The 15,221-nt window shown below is 42.0% G+C and overlaps 2 protein-coding genes across 2 annotated transcripts in view; both read left to right on the top strand.

Moving 5' to 3' along the window:
• LOC133541673 (B-cell receptor CD22-like) overlaps positions 1–2,631 on the top strand; it is a 38,935-nt gene extending 36,304 nt beyond the window's left edge. The window contains exon 11 of the mRNA XM_061885245.1: positions 825–2,631. Within this exon, the coding sequence (XP_061741229.1) occupies positions 825–1,016 (192 nt within the window). The 3' untranslated portion in view covers positions 1,017–2,631. The remainder of the gene's footprint in view (positions 1–824) is intronic.
• Positions 2,632–4,873: 2,242 nt separating this feature from the next.
• Positions 4,874–15,221, top strand: part of LOC133541601 (sialoadhesin-like) — a 33,076-nt gene continuing 22,728 nt past the window's right edge. Inside the window, exon 1 of the mRNA XM_061885129.1 lies at positions 4,874–5,098. Within this exon, the coding sequence (XP_061741113.1) occupies positions 5,053–5,098 (46 nt within the window). The 5' untranslated portion in view covers positions 4,874–5,052. The remainder of the gene's footprint in view (positions 5,099–15,221) is intronic.

The raw sequence follows: 15,221 nt of genomic DNA, 5'->3' as shown, positions 1-15,221 counted from the left end.
CGGGTGGGTGGGCTCTCCCTTAGAGATAGGGTGAGAAGCTCTGCCATCCGGGAGGAACTCAAAGTAAAGCCGCTGCTCCTTCACATCGAGAGGAGCCAGATGAGGTGGTTCAAGCATCTGGTCAGGATGCCACCCGAAGGTGTTTCAGGCACGTCCGGCCACGGGGAAGACCCAAGACACATTGGGAAGACTATGTCTCCCGGCTGGCCCGGGAACGCCGGGAGGAGCTGGACGAACTGGCTGGGGAGAGGGAAGTCTGGGCTTCCCTGCTTAGGGATAAGCCAAAGATGGATGGATGGAGGGGACGATTTTAAGATCAACACAAATATCCCGTTAGGCCCTTCGAGTGTGGTGCTCCAGACTATAATCGATAGTTGTGGTCTCACAGAAATATAACATGAACTCCTATCTTACTAAAAGCATGCACTGTGTATCCCGTAGCGATGTGACCTCAGAGTAAGTTAAGGTGACGTGTGGAGTCCAACAAAGATTTGTTCCTGGTCTTGTAGTCTTCACTACCTATATCCTACTGGTTTCCTGGTGGCCTGGAGTCCCACTATATCTATTAATTTAAAGAACACCAGTTTAATCAATAACTGTACCCACTCGACATCCATAGCAGCCAGAAAGTGGGGTCCTTACATCTGCGATCCCTTCTAAAGGTGTTCCTCTTTCTCCCCATCTGGTGTTTTATGGGTTTTTCCTGGGTTTGAACCAGGAGGGGTGTCATTGTGAGTCTGTGAAGCCCTTTGAGACACTTGTGGTTAAGAACTAAATAAGTCAAATCGCATCCATTGTTTGACGTACGTCTTTAACTCCCACAGTCCAGCGTGGGTGCAGATTGTGGCGAGGCTTCAACCCGGGAACAGAAAGAAGTCGTTTATTCCCAAGTCCACTTCACCACATCCAGCGAAGGTCCGGTCTACGCCAACATCACGCCATCTATGCCCCGCAGCAGACACGTGGTGGAGGAGATGGAAGACGGCGTGGAGTACGCCACAGTCCGAAAAGCGTGAGAGCGGGATGAGCTCCTTTCACTTTCATTTTGCTCGTCCCAGACGTGGGACGAAGTCTACAACGAAAGGAAGTATTCGATGCGTGAAGATTTTGCGGTCATGTGACCACATTACCTTCTCATTGGGGCTCATCCAGGCCTTGATTGTCACCGCAGCGTCAATAATTGTATGTTAGCCCCTCCCCTTTCTCACAATCATCAATATGACTGTGATCTATTTCTTATCTTATTCAATGATTGCACCAACATTCATCTCTTTTTCACCAAGATCCATCCCGGTCTTGCGCGGGTCTACAATCTTCGCTCCATTCTGTTAATGAGCTTTGAATGAAGACAGACTTTGTGTCCCAGCTTTTAAACACACAGGCAGTTCAATTAGGAACACTTTCTTAAAGGGACAGGACTCATTTGTGTGTTTCCTGGAAAACATAAACACTCTGTGAGTCATGATGCTAGTAGAGATGGGAGATAAGGCAATATACAGTTTATGTATATAATATATGGTCGAAAATACAGTGATTTGATCAATTTATACAATCCTTCCCCCCAAAAAATATGTATATATATATATATTAGGGCTGGGCAACGATTAAAAATTTGAATCGAACTTAATCGCACTATTTCTCCGATTAATCGCAATTAACTGCATTGTATACACAAAGCCCAATAATGAATTCAAAAGTAGTGTGTAGTGCACCTTTATTGGAATATTCTCCCACATGAACAAAAGCGCCAAAACATTTCTTGTGCAAACACAATTTAAATCAGTCCTTGTTAAACAGTAGCAGTTAAATAGCATATTTTATGAAAATCAACTCCAAAAAATGTAAATACAAACATTTAAAGCTTATTATTGCCACTGCCAGGGTATTTAAGTTATCCTGTTTGTTATGGAAAATAAATATAATCTACATACAAATCTCTGAGCCACAATCATAATTTCTGAGGTAACAGCAGAAACATTTTTTTTTAATCAGGGATCTTATGTTTAAAAAAACCTATATTATAGGTAGTGGGCTGTTTTAGGGAATTTTTGATCAAATTATCCGTAGTAGCAATATTAATAATGTTGTGTTTATTCTGCGTAGTGCACTTAAAATAATTATGACCATATCTAGGAATTGATATGATGGGAATTTTCCGATTGTTTGCTTGGTGCTTTGATAAACTGAAGGCATCATATACATGGTACTACATTGTGATGTTATGAGCCAGGGGAAAAAAGAACTACCCTACCCAGCATGCAACAGGAGTGACGCCATGACGACATCTTGTATGTTGTGATATGCACGCTCTGGAAGCAAACGTTAAGAACTCAGCCAACACTCCTGGTCTGCATTATTGATAAATAGACAGACAACACATATACTCCGCTGCCTCACAGGCCGCTGGATGTAGCCGGCAAAGTATTCCCATGCTAGCTAGCCGTTCTAGCAAGCACGCCTCATTCAGTCCAAAACGGCCCGATTTATCCACATTCAGAATTGTCTGGCGGTCGTAAGTGATCCCGGAGTGACCACGCTGTAAGCCAGCCATGACATTTGCAGAATTGTCCGGTATTTTTGCTAAATGTTCCAGCTTTACCAAGAGCCCCTCCACGCCGGGCGACGCCATCTTGTTAAGAAACGGCGTTAACAAAATAAAAGCATGTAAGCAACATACGCAAATGTGCGATAAAATAATTGGTGGCCTTAATAGATTGATGAGTTAACTCGTAATTAACGCATTAATTTGCCCACCCCTAATATATATATATATCTATATATATATATATATATATGTATATATATATATAGTGTTTTTATATATATATATATATATATATATATATATATATATATATGGGTATATATATATATATATACACACACATATATATATATATATATATATATATGTGTATATATATATATATATATATATATATATATATACACACATATATATATATATTTTTTTTTCTTTTTTTGGGGGGGGATTGTAAAAAATATTGATCTAATCACTGTAGTTTCGACCATATATTGTACAAACCCCGTATCCATATGAGTTGGGAAATTGTGTTGGATGTAAATATATCCTTTTCAAGCCATATTCAGTTGAATGCACTACAAAGACAAGATATTTGATGTTCAAACTCATAAACTTTATTTTTTTTTTGCAAATAATAATTAACTTAGAATTTCGTGGCTGCAACACGTGCAGAAGTAGTTGGGAAAGGGCATGTTCACAACTGTGTTACATCACCTTTTCTTTTAACAACACTCAATAAACGTTTGGGAACTGAGGAAACTAATTGTTTACTCTTTGAAAGTGGAATTATTTCCCATTCTTGTTTTATGTAGAGCTTCAGTCCTTCAACAGTCTGGGGTCTTGTTGTCGTATTTTACGCTTCATAATGCGCCACACATTTTCCATGGGAGACAGGTCTGGACTGCAGGCGGGCCAGGAAAGCACCCGCACTCTTTTACTACGAGGCCACGCTGTTGTAACATGTGGCTTGGCATTGTCTTGCTGAAATAAGCAGGGGCGTCCATGATAACGTTGCTTGGATGACAACATATGTTGCTCAAAAACCTATATGGACCTTTCAGCATTAATGGTGCCTTCACAGATGTGTAAGTTACCCATGCCTTGGGCACTAATACACCCCCATACCATCACAGATGCTGGCTTTTCAACTTTGCGCATAGAAAATTCCGGATGGTTATTTTCCTCTTTGTTCCGGAGGACACCACGTCCACAGTATCCAAATATAATTTGAAATGTGGACACTTTTCCACTTTGCATCAGTCCATCTAAGATAAGCTCGGGCCCAGCCAAGACAGCGGCATTCTTTGGTGTTTTCCTTTGCATAGGAGAGTTTTAACTTGCACCTACAGATGTAGCGACCAACTGTAGTTACCGACAGTGGTTTTATGAAGTGTTCCTGAGCCCATGTGGTGTGCTGGCTCCGCTGTGGACGGGACTCTCGCTGCTGTGTTGGATCCACTATGGATTGAACTTTCACAGTATCATGTTAGACCCGCTCGACATCCATTGCTATCGGTCCCCTAAGGGCTTGGGGGGAGGGTGGTTCTAATAGTCATCATTGTCACCGACGTCCCACTGGGTGTGGGTTTTCCTTGCCCTTATGTGGGCCTACCGAGGATGTCGTAGTGGTTTGTGCAGCCCTTTGAGACACTAGTTATTTAGGGCTATATAAATAAACATTGATTGATATCCTTTACACACTGATGTCTGTTTTTGACGCAGGGATTAAAGGTCCGTAATATCATCGCTTACGTGCAGTGATTTCTCCAGATTCTCCGAACCTTTTGATGATTTTACGGACCGTGGATGGCAAAATCCCTAAATTCCTTGCAATAGCTCGTTGAGAAATGTTGTTCTAAAACTGTTCGACAATTTGCTTACAAATTGGTGACCCTCGCCCCATCCTTGTTTGTGAATTACTTAGCATTTCACGGAAGCTGCTTTTATACCCAATCATGGCACCCACCTGTTCCCAATTAGCCTGCACACCTGTGGGATGTTCCAAATAAGTGTTTGATGAGCATTTCTCAACGTTATCAGTATTTATCGCCACCTTTCCCAATTTTTTTGTCACGTGTTGCTGGCGTCAAATTCTACAGTTAATGATTATTTGAACAAAAAAAACCCAAAGTTTATCAGTTTGAACATCAAATATGTTGTCTTTGTAGTGCATTCAACTGAATATGGGTTGAAAAGGATTTGCAAATCATTGTATTCTGTTTATATTTACATCAAACACAATTTCCCAACTCATATGGAAACGGGGTTTGTATATATATATATATGTATATGTATATATATATATATAAGTGTGCTGAAGTTATTAAAGGAACCTGCAAAGAAAAACCGCAGCAAAAGTGCATTTCATGGGGTGGGTTTATTCTTGCATGTCAATAAGATAAAGAGGAAGACAGTCACTCTTTCCTCTCGATTTCTTTGAACGTCATGACCACCTTCTCTTAGCGACCTGTGGACGCACACATTTCTACTTCTTCACTTACTCCAGTATGAGTCCGAAGACCGGGTTGGTGGTCCTCCTTCTCTGCATGCCAGGTACTAAACATCTACTTTTTCTATTTGGTTAAAGTCCTGACTCTGATTGATAAAAAATGCTTTCCTACATAGACTTTCTGCATGCATTTTATTTTTTTTTACCAGTACTGTCAGCTAAATGTGCAATTTTTCAGTGAAACTTTCTTTATTGACACAATTCATGAAGGAAAAGGAACTATAAAGTGACAAACTTTCAATCTAATTCATGTTCTTCTGCTCTAAAGTGGACTTTTTTATGTGCTGGTTCAGAATTGTGCTTACACACTTCCTAAAATAGTCAACATCTTCTCAGAGATTACAATCAAGTGTTAAGTGGGCCAACATATAAATATATACATATATATACATATATATATTTAGACATACCATCATTCAATATATTTATATATGTGAAACCCCCTGATAGTTATCAGTTCCTTTCTTCCTTCACATATTTAGTAAAAAAAAACACGTTTGTATATTTTTCCGCCTGAGTTGGACAACGATGGCGAAATTAATAACGGCCATTATTTTGAGTCATATTGAAATCACAATCAATAACATAATAATTAATTTTTTTATTGAAAAAATGATACCATTATACCACCAAAACTCAACTTTAAATATAACTCAAAAGATAAAACACATATAGATTGGCAACAAATAAACAAGGAGTAAAATAGTGACAAAAACCACAAGGGAAACATTTAAATAACAATAGCAATGGCAACGTTTTTTACCTTTTACACTTTTTTTTGTGATATAGAGCAGGGGTAGGGAACCTATGGCTCTAGAGCCAGATGTGGTTCTTTTCATGACTGCATCTGGCTCTCGGATAAATCTGAGCTGGCATTGCTTAACACGATAAGTCAGTGTTTTTCAACCTTTTTTGAGCCAAAACACATTTTTTTTCATTGAAAAAATTCTGCAGAAAACATTAAAAAAAATTAAACTCAGTCGCCGATATTGACAAAAAAAATTGTTCTCGCAATAGCTCTTGTCTCTATGTAGGTGTACTGTCAAGCCGTAACTTATTTGGAGTTTTTTCGGTGTTTTCCTGTGTGACTTGCGCTCCTATTTTGGTGGCTTTTCTTCTTTTGTTGGTATTTTCCTGTAGCAGCTTCATGTCCTCCTTGAATGCTACTCATCACACCTGCTTTGTTTTTACAATCAAGACTATTTAAGTCAGGGGTGCCCACACTTTTTCTGCAGGCGAGCTGCTTTTCAAATTGACCAACTCGAGGGGATCTACCTCATTTATATATATCATTTATATTTATTTATTTATGAAAGAGACATTTTTGTCAACAAGTTAAATGTGTTTGATGATAATACAAGCATGTGTAACACATATAGATGTCTTTCTTTCACGAAGACAAGATATAAGTTGGTGTATTACCTGATTCTGATGACTTGCATTGATTGGAATCAGACAGTAATGATGATAACGCCCACATTTTCAAACGGAGGAGAAAAAATGTTGTCCTTTCTGTACAATACCACATGAAAGTGGTTGGTTTTTGGCATCTAATTCATCCAGCTTCCATACACTTTACAAGAAAAACATTGGCGGCAAATTCCGTAGCTTGCTTGATTGACATTCACGGCACCCGAGGGTCTTGTGAGATGACGCTGGCTGCTGCCAGTTCATTATTATGAAAAAATGACAGAGAGGAAGGCGAGAAACACTTTTTATTTCAACAGACTTCCGTCAAAACTCTAAAGGCCGACTGCACATTTCCTATCTTCACAATAAAAGCCCTGCTTCATGCTGCCTGCGCTAACAAAATAAGAGTCTCGGAAAGCTGGCGTGCACAAGTGATGTGCACGCCAGCTTTCTGAGGGATCGCTTGTGCACGCCAGTTTTCCGAGACTCTGTATTTAGTTAGCGCAGGCAGCATGAAGCAGGGCTTTTATTGTGAAGATAGGAAATGTGCAGTCGGCCTTTAGAGTTTTGACGAAAGTCTGTTGAAATAAAAAGTGTTTCTCGCCTTCCTCTCGGTCATATTTTCATAATAATGATCTTGCAGCAGCCAGCGTCATCTCACAAGACCCTCCGGTACCGTGAATGTCATTTAAGTGACGTCTTGGTGAAGATTGATGATCACTCATTTTTAGGTCTATTTTTTTTAAAAGCCTGGCTGGAGATGGACTGACACACCCCCCGCGGTCGACTGGTAGCTCGCGATCGACGTAATGGGCACCCCTGCTTTAAGTTGTGCGGACGCACTCCTTCTTTGTGTGGACATTGTTGATTGTCACGCCATGTACGGATGTACTTTGTGGACGCCGTCTGCTCCGCACACTGTAAGTCTTTGCTGTCGTCCAGCATTCTGTTTTTCTTTACTTTGCAGCCAGTTCAGTTTTAGTTTTGTTTTGCTTCAATGCCGTTTCTTAGCAGCACTCGCCTTTTGTTTATTTTTAGTTTAAGTGTTAGATACTTTTTTACCTACATGCTGCCTCCCGCATATTGTGATCATGACATACCATGTTCCCGACATCTACAAAAGCAATTAGCTACCTGCTGCCACCTACTGATATGGAAGAGTATTACATGTTTACTCTGCCGAGCTCTAGACAGCACAGACACTCAATAACAGCACATTTTTGAATTATAGTTACAGGTTTGCAAAAAATATAGTGGAACTAACATAATAGTGAGAGTCCAGTCCATAGTGGATCTAACATAATAGTGAGAGTCCAGTCCATAGTGGATCTAACATAATAGTGAGAATCCAGTCCATAGTGGAACTAACATAATAGTGAGAGTCCAGTCCATAGTGGATCTAACATAATAGTGAGAGTCCAGTCCATAGTGGAACTAACATAATAGTGAGAGTCCAGTCCATAGTGGATCTAACATAATAGTGAGAGTCCAGTCCATAGTGGATCTAACATAATAGTGAGAGTCCAGTCCATAGTGGAACTAACATAATAGTGAGAGTCCAGTCCATAGTGGATCTAACATAATAGTGAGAGTCCAGTCCATAGTGGATCTAACATAATAGTGAGAATCCAGTCCATCGAGGGATCGCTGTATTGGCCGCCAGACAGCATCCATCCTGACCGGGCAGCAGCCAGGGTCAACCTGGGGCCAAAGAAGGTACTTTCTCCTGATGAAGTTGAGGTGATAAGGAGATCCCTCGGATTTTTGACAGCAGAGGTATCAGCTATCAAGCAATACCAACAAACGATAGTGCAGCTGGTAGAGGAGGTAAAAACTGTACGCGTCGAGAATGACGCTAAAGACTTAAAAACAGACCGAGTGGACGAGCTAGAACAGTACACGAGAATAAATGACGTTATTCTGACCGGGCTTAATCTAAATCCCAGTTCATTTGCTCGGGCGGTGACCGCCAATGGTGGAGAGGAGCCCGGGAACTTGGACACAGCTACAGAGAGTCAGGTAGCAACGTTCTTGGACATCCTCGGTAGGCCCACATAAGGGCAAGGAAAACTCACACCCAGTGGGACGTCGGTGACAATAATGACCCAGTGGGACGTCGGTGACGATGATGACTATAAGAACCTTGGAGAGGAGGAAAGCAATGGATGTCGAGCGGGTCTAACATGATACTGTGAAAGTTCAATTCATAATGAATCCCACACAGCCGCGAGAGTCCAGTCCGAAGCGGATCCAACACAGTAGCGAGAGTCCCGTTCACAGCGGAGCCAGCAGGAAACCATCCCAAGCGGAGGCGGATCAGCAGCGCAGGGATGTCCCAAGTTGATACACAGGCAAGCGGTCCATCCAGGGTCCCGACTCTGGACGAGCCGTTCATCCTGGGTCCCGACTCTGGACGAGCCGTTCATCCTGGGTCCCGACTCTGGACGAGCCGTTCATCCTGGGTCCCGACTCTGGACGAGCCGTTCATCCTGGGTCCCGACTCTGGACGAGCCGTTCATCCTGGGTCCCGACTCCGGACGAGCCGTTCATCCTGGGTCCCGACTCTGGACGAGGCGTTCATCCTGGGTCCCGACTCTGGACAGCCAGTACTTGATCCATGGCCACCGGATCGGACCGGACCCCGTCCACAAGGGAGAGTGGGACATAGGAGAAAAAGAAAAGAAACGGCAGATCAACTGGTCTAAAAAGGGGAGTCTATTTAAAGGCTAGAGTATACAAATGAGTTTTAAGGTGAGACTTAAATGCTTCTACTGAGGTATCATCTCGAACTGTTACCGGGAGGGCATTCCAGAGTACTGGAGCCCGAAATGAAAACGCTCTATAGCCCGCAGACTTTTTTTGGGGCTTTGGGAATCACTAATATATTGATCAGTTGTATATATAGAACACCCAACTCAGGTATTGAAGGATTTGAAGACTGGATTAAGGGAACTTTCAGTGGAATCAGTCAAAAAGTACTTTTTTTTATGTGGAGACTTCAATATAGATCTCTTGAACCCCAATAAGCAAAAGTCCATTAAAGGGGAACATTATCACAATTTCAAAAGGGTTAAAAACAATAAAAATCAGTTCCCAGTGGCTTGTTTTATTTTTCGAATTTCTTTTCCAAATTTTACACCTCCCGGAATATCCCTAAAAAAAAGCTTTAAAGTTCTTGATTTTCACTATTTGCGACGCGACTGTCCATTTCCCTGTGACGTCATACAAACATGGCGATTACCACAGCAAGATATAGCGACATTAGCTCGGATTCAGACTCGGATTTCAGCGGCTTAAGCGATTCAACAGATTACGCATGTATTGAAACAGACGGTCGGAGTATGGAGGCAGATAGCGAAAACAAAATTGAAGAAGAAACTGAATCTATTGAGCGAATAGCTATTGACGCTATTCGGCAATAGCATGGGTGTACCTAATGAAGTGGCCCATAGCATGGCTGCCTTATTAGCATCGCCGGTAAAATGTGCGGACCAAACGATCAGGACTTTCGCATCTTGTGACACTGGAGCAACTTAAATCCGTCGATTGGTAAGTGTTTGTTTCGCATTAAACGTGGGTATCTAGTTTCAAATGTACATACAGCTAGCGTAAATAGCATGTTAGCATCGATTAGCCTAGCATCTTAGCATCGATTAGCTGGCAGTCATGCCGCGACCAAATATGTCTGATTAGCACATAAGTCAACAACATCCACAAAACTCACCTTTGTTATTTCGTTGACTTAATGGTTGCAAATGCATCTACAGGTTATCCATACATCTCTGTGCCATGTCTGTCTTAGCATCGCCGGTCAAATGTGAAGACACTCTGGTACATTCAATGGGGGTCTGGCGGCAGATTTCTTGCCAGTGGTGCAACTTGAATCCCTCCCTGTTAGTGTTGTTACACCCTCCGACAACACACCTCCGAGGCATGATGTCTCCAAGGTTCCAAAAAATAGTCGAAAAAAACGGAAAATAACAGAGCTGAGACCCGGTGTTTGTAATGTGTTGAAAATTAAAATGGCGGGTGTGTTACCTCGGCGACATCACTTAAAACTTTTAGCGTATCAGTATGTGGAATTAAATGATGGAATGGATTAAGTAAAGAAATCAAACATTGTACTGATATGACCCACTTTAAGAGGATGTTGAAATTAATAGTGCTTACAATGTGAGGAACTCGCATGGCTGCGGTTGTGATGATGCAAGAATCCCGGAAAGAGGAGTGAAGGTAAGATGAATTTCGTTCCATCGACGTAACAAAAATAAACATAAAGCAGACTTGCACAGAAACGTTCTCAAACCTAAACAGGCACTTAGTTAGATTGACAGCAGGTGTGAACCACTGCCAATCAGCGAAAAGAGAAAAACAACAGTGCTCCGTGAATAAAACAGGAAACACAACAAAATAAGAGCACCGAACAGGAAGTGAACACAAAAACACGAAAAACTAACAGAAAGGAAGTGACAGATTGTCACATACAAAGTACAAAGAAGAAGAATTATGAGAAACACTTTCAACCTTATTGAAAATAAGATATTCTTCATCTCAGTATGTTGGTGACGACTGGATTAGTAAACTGCATGTTACAGAACTGTTGGATTGTTTACTCACGGATGTTGTTTTGATATTTTGCTGTAAAGAGGGTCAGTGGATGTATGTGTAAGGCAGTAGCCTGGTAATGTATAAGACAGTACCTCTTTATGAGCACTGGATGTCGCTATTCTGTTGATTTTTACCTGTGGGTTCAGCACACCTCACCTTTTTGTCCCTCAGTGGACACCATAGTCTAGGCGCCATCTTTGAAAATGTTCTTCTTTTCCACTGAAAAGCTCAATGACCAGAGCCAGAGAGGACCACTACTGTGAGCAAATAAATGCAACAAGGTCTCATCCACAATCCAGAACCACTGTGTCCAGTGTCCAATCTCTCCGCACAACAACCCACCTTATAAACACTAAAAACACAACGCAGAGTCCAAGGGTGTGTCGAGAGGCAGTGACATTGTGGGTTACATCTTTGGTGCCGTGACCCGGATGTGAACAATACTGCCCCAGAGGAACCTGACATCCAAGAACCTCTATCACACAAGCCCAGTGAGCCCTATATGGATGTGGGAACAGAGTCATTACCTGCCATGACAAAACAGGAGATCCGTGCAGCCCAGAAGGAATATCCTGCCGTCGGCCCTGTCCTGCACTCTAAAAGCCTGAACCAGAAGCCAAGTCGCAGTGAGAGGATCAGTGGTGGTGGGCAAGTGTGCCTTCTCTTAAAGGAGTGGAGGAGGTTAGTGATACGAGACGGTATCATGTACCGCCGTGTACGAGATGGTCAAAGGGAAGTAGTAGAGCAGCTGGTACTGCCAGAACGGCTGCGCGCATCCGTCAAGACTGCTCTGCATGATGACTCAGGGCATTTAGGATTTGAGAGGACCTTGCAGATGATAAGGGAGAGATTCTACTGGCCAAGAATGTTCCAGGAAATCAAGACTTGGTGTGAACAGTGTCAGAGGTGCTGCCTCAGAAAGACCCCAACTGCAGGCTTCAGGGCTCCCCTGGTCAGTATTCACACCAGTGCCCCCATGGAGCTGGTGTGTGTGGACTTTTTGACACTGGAGAAGTCAAAAGGTGGCATTGAAAATGTGCTCGTTGTTACTGACCACTTCTCACGATACGCCCAGGCCTATCCCACTAAAGACCAGAAGGCCAACACAGTTGCGAAGGTACTGTGGAAAAACTTCTTCTGCCGGTTTGGTTTTTGTGAGAAATTGTTGGCAGACCAAGGACGCAATTTTGAAAGTGCTATCGTGAAGGAACTGTGCAAGTGTACGGGCATCACTAAGACCCACACCACCCCCTACCACCCACAGGGCAATGGGGGCACGGAAAGGTTCAACCGGACCCTCATGGACATGCTGGGGACACTAGAGCCTCACTTGAAACCCCGCTGGCATGAGCACTTGGATGCAATGACGCATGCCTACAATTGCACACGTCACGACTCGACTGGTTATGCACCATACTACCTGATGTTCGGTAGGCACCCCCGGCTCCCAGTCGACCTGGTCTTTGGGCTTCCTTCCACCAATGAGCAAGGAGGATATAGTGAGTACGTCCAAACTCTACATGACAGTCTGTCCGAAGCCTATGCCCTGGCTAATCAGGCTTCTCACCATGCGAAAGATCAGCAGAAAAAATACTATGACCGAAAAGCAAAGAGTCAAGTCTTCAGTGCAGGGGACCGAGTCCTGGTCAAAAAGTGTCGTGTGGAAGGACGGCAGAAACTGGGAGACAAGTGGGAGTCTCGTCCATACATTGTGGTGAAGAAGCAACCCAATATGCCGGTGTATGTAGTTCGACCAGAAGATGGTGAACCAGAGAGAGTGGTCCACCGCAACCTCCTTACACAGTGTATGTTTCTGCCAGTGGAACAGGCCGGTGAAGTGACGACAAATGATGTGGAGTCAGATGTGGAAGAGGATCACGAGGGAGCGGATACAGAGGAAATGGAGGAGCAAGATAGAGGAGAGACAGAGGAAGATATTGAAGAGGAATGTGAGATGGATGATACAGAGACAGTAAACGGACAGGTTGAACACACAGGGATGGAGGAATTGGATGTGGAGGCTGGGCAAATAAGTGATAAAGAAGAGGAAGCCACACCTCTCAGTTGTGCCGAAGCACCTCCAGAGGCTGTGGCTCCAAGAAGGAACCCGTCGAGAAATCGACAGCCTCCAAAGAGGCTATGCCTTGAGTCGCAAGTTCTGAGATCGGATGAAGAACAACAGAAGATAGAGAGAGGCAAGAAGTTGTGGCAAAGGGCCAAAGCAAGAGGACCAGAAGGGCATGTTTAACACACACACACACACACACACACACACACACACACACACACACACACACACACACACACACACACACACACACACACACACACACACACACACACACACACACACTCACACACACTCACTCACTTTTGGTTAAAGAGTGGAGTTTTTGCTTTTTGTTTACGTTTGATCTGATGGCAGAGACGCCATCAAATAAAGAAGGGGTAGATGTAAGGCAGTAGCCTGGTAATGTATAAGACAGTACCTCTTTATGAGCACTGGATGTCGCTATTCTGTTGATTTTTACCTGTGGGTTCAGCACACCTCACCTTTTTGTCCCTCAGTGGACACCATAGTCTAGGCGCCATCTTTGAAAATGTTCTTCTTTTCCACTGAAAAGCTCAATGACCAGAGCCAGAGAGGACCACTACTGTGAGCAAATAAATGCAACAAGGTCTCATCCACAATCCAGAACCACGGTGTCCAGTGTCCAATCTCTCCGCACAACAACCCACCTTATAAACACTAAAAACATAACGCAGAGTCCAAGGGTGTGTCGAGAGGCAGTGACATTGTGGGTTACATATGTATGTATGTATGTATGTATGCATGCATGCATGCATGTATGTATGTATGTATGTATGTATGTATGTATGTATGTATGTATGTATGCATGTATGTATGTATGAATGTATGTATGTATGTATGCATGTATGTATGTATGCATGTATGCATGTATGTATGAATGTATGTACGTACGTATGTACGTATGTATGTACGTATGCATGTATGTATGTATGTATGTATATATGTATGTATGCATGCATGTATGTATGTATGTATGAATATATGTATGTATGTATGTATGTATGTATGTATATATATATGTATGTATGTATGTATGTATGTATGTATGTATGTATGTATGAATATATGTATGTATGTATGTATGTATGTATGTATGTATGTATGTATGTATGTATGTATGTATGTATGTATGTATATATGTATGTATGCATGCATGTATGTATGTATGTATGAATATATGTATGTATGTATGTATGTATATATATATATATGTATGTATGTATGTATGCATGTATGTATGTATGCATGTATGCATGTATGTATGAATGTATGTACGTATGTATGTACGTATGCATGTATGTATGTATGTATATATGTATGTATGCATGCATGTATGTATGTATGTATAAATATATGTATGTATGTATGTATGTATGTATGTATGTATGTATGTATGAATGTATGCATGTATGTATGTATGTATGTATGTATGTATGTATGAATGTATGCATGTATGTATGTATGTATGTATGTATGCATGCATGCATGTATGTATGTATGTATGTATGTATGTATGTATGTATGTATGTATGTATGTATGTATGTATGTATGTATGTATTTGTGGGCGCTCTGAAGTGGGAAAGGGGTAGGATCAAATAAGCTTTACTTCTTCCTACTCCTTTTCGGGCGTGATGAAATGTGAGGTAATATTGTATTGTCTGTATTGTATTGTTTTGTAAATATTCATGTCCGAAATAAAGTAAGAAAAGAAAAGTTAATGATTATTTGCACAAAAAAAAATCAGTTTGAACATCAAATATGTTGTCTTTGTAGCATATTCAACTGAATATGGGTTGAAAAGGATTTGCAAATCATTGTATTCTGTTTATATTTACATCTAACACATCTTCATTCAACCCTTCTTCGACAACGCTTGCACCTCCTGGTACCCCAGCACCTCCGAAACCCTCAAATCCAGACTCCAAACATCCCAGAATAAGCTAGTCCGGTTACTTTTAGACCTCCGCCCCAGATCACACCTCAATCCAACCCACTTCTCCAAAGTGGGCTGGCTCAGGGTGGAGGACAGAGTAGAACAACTTGCACTGAGCCTGGT

The sequence above is a fragment of the Nerophis ophidion genome, linkage group LG01 (assembly GCF_033978795.1).
Source record: "Nerophis ophidion isolate RoL-2023_Sa linkage group LG01, RoL_Noph_v1.0, whole genome shotgun sequence".
NCBI classification, from domain to species: domain Eukaryota; kingdom Metazoa; phylum Chordata; class Actinopteri; order Syngnathiformes; family Syngnathidae; genus Nerophis; species Nerophis ophidion.
The sequence above is the reverse complement of the archived record's forward strand: the minus strand, read 5'-3'. Positions and strand labels throughout refer to the sequence as shown.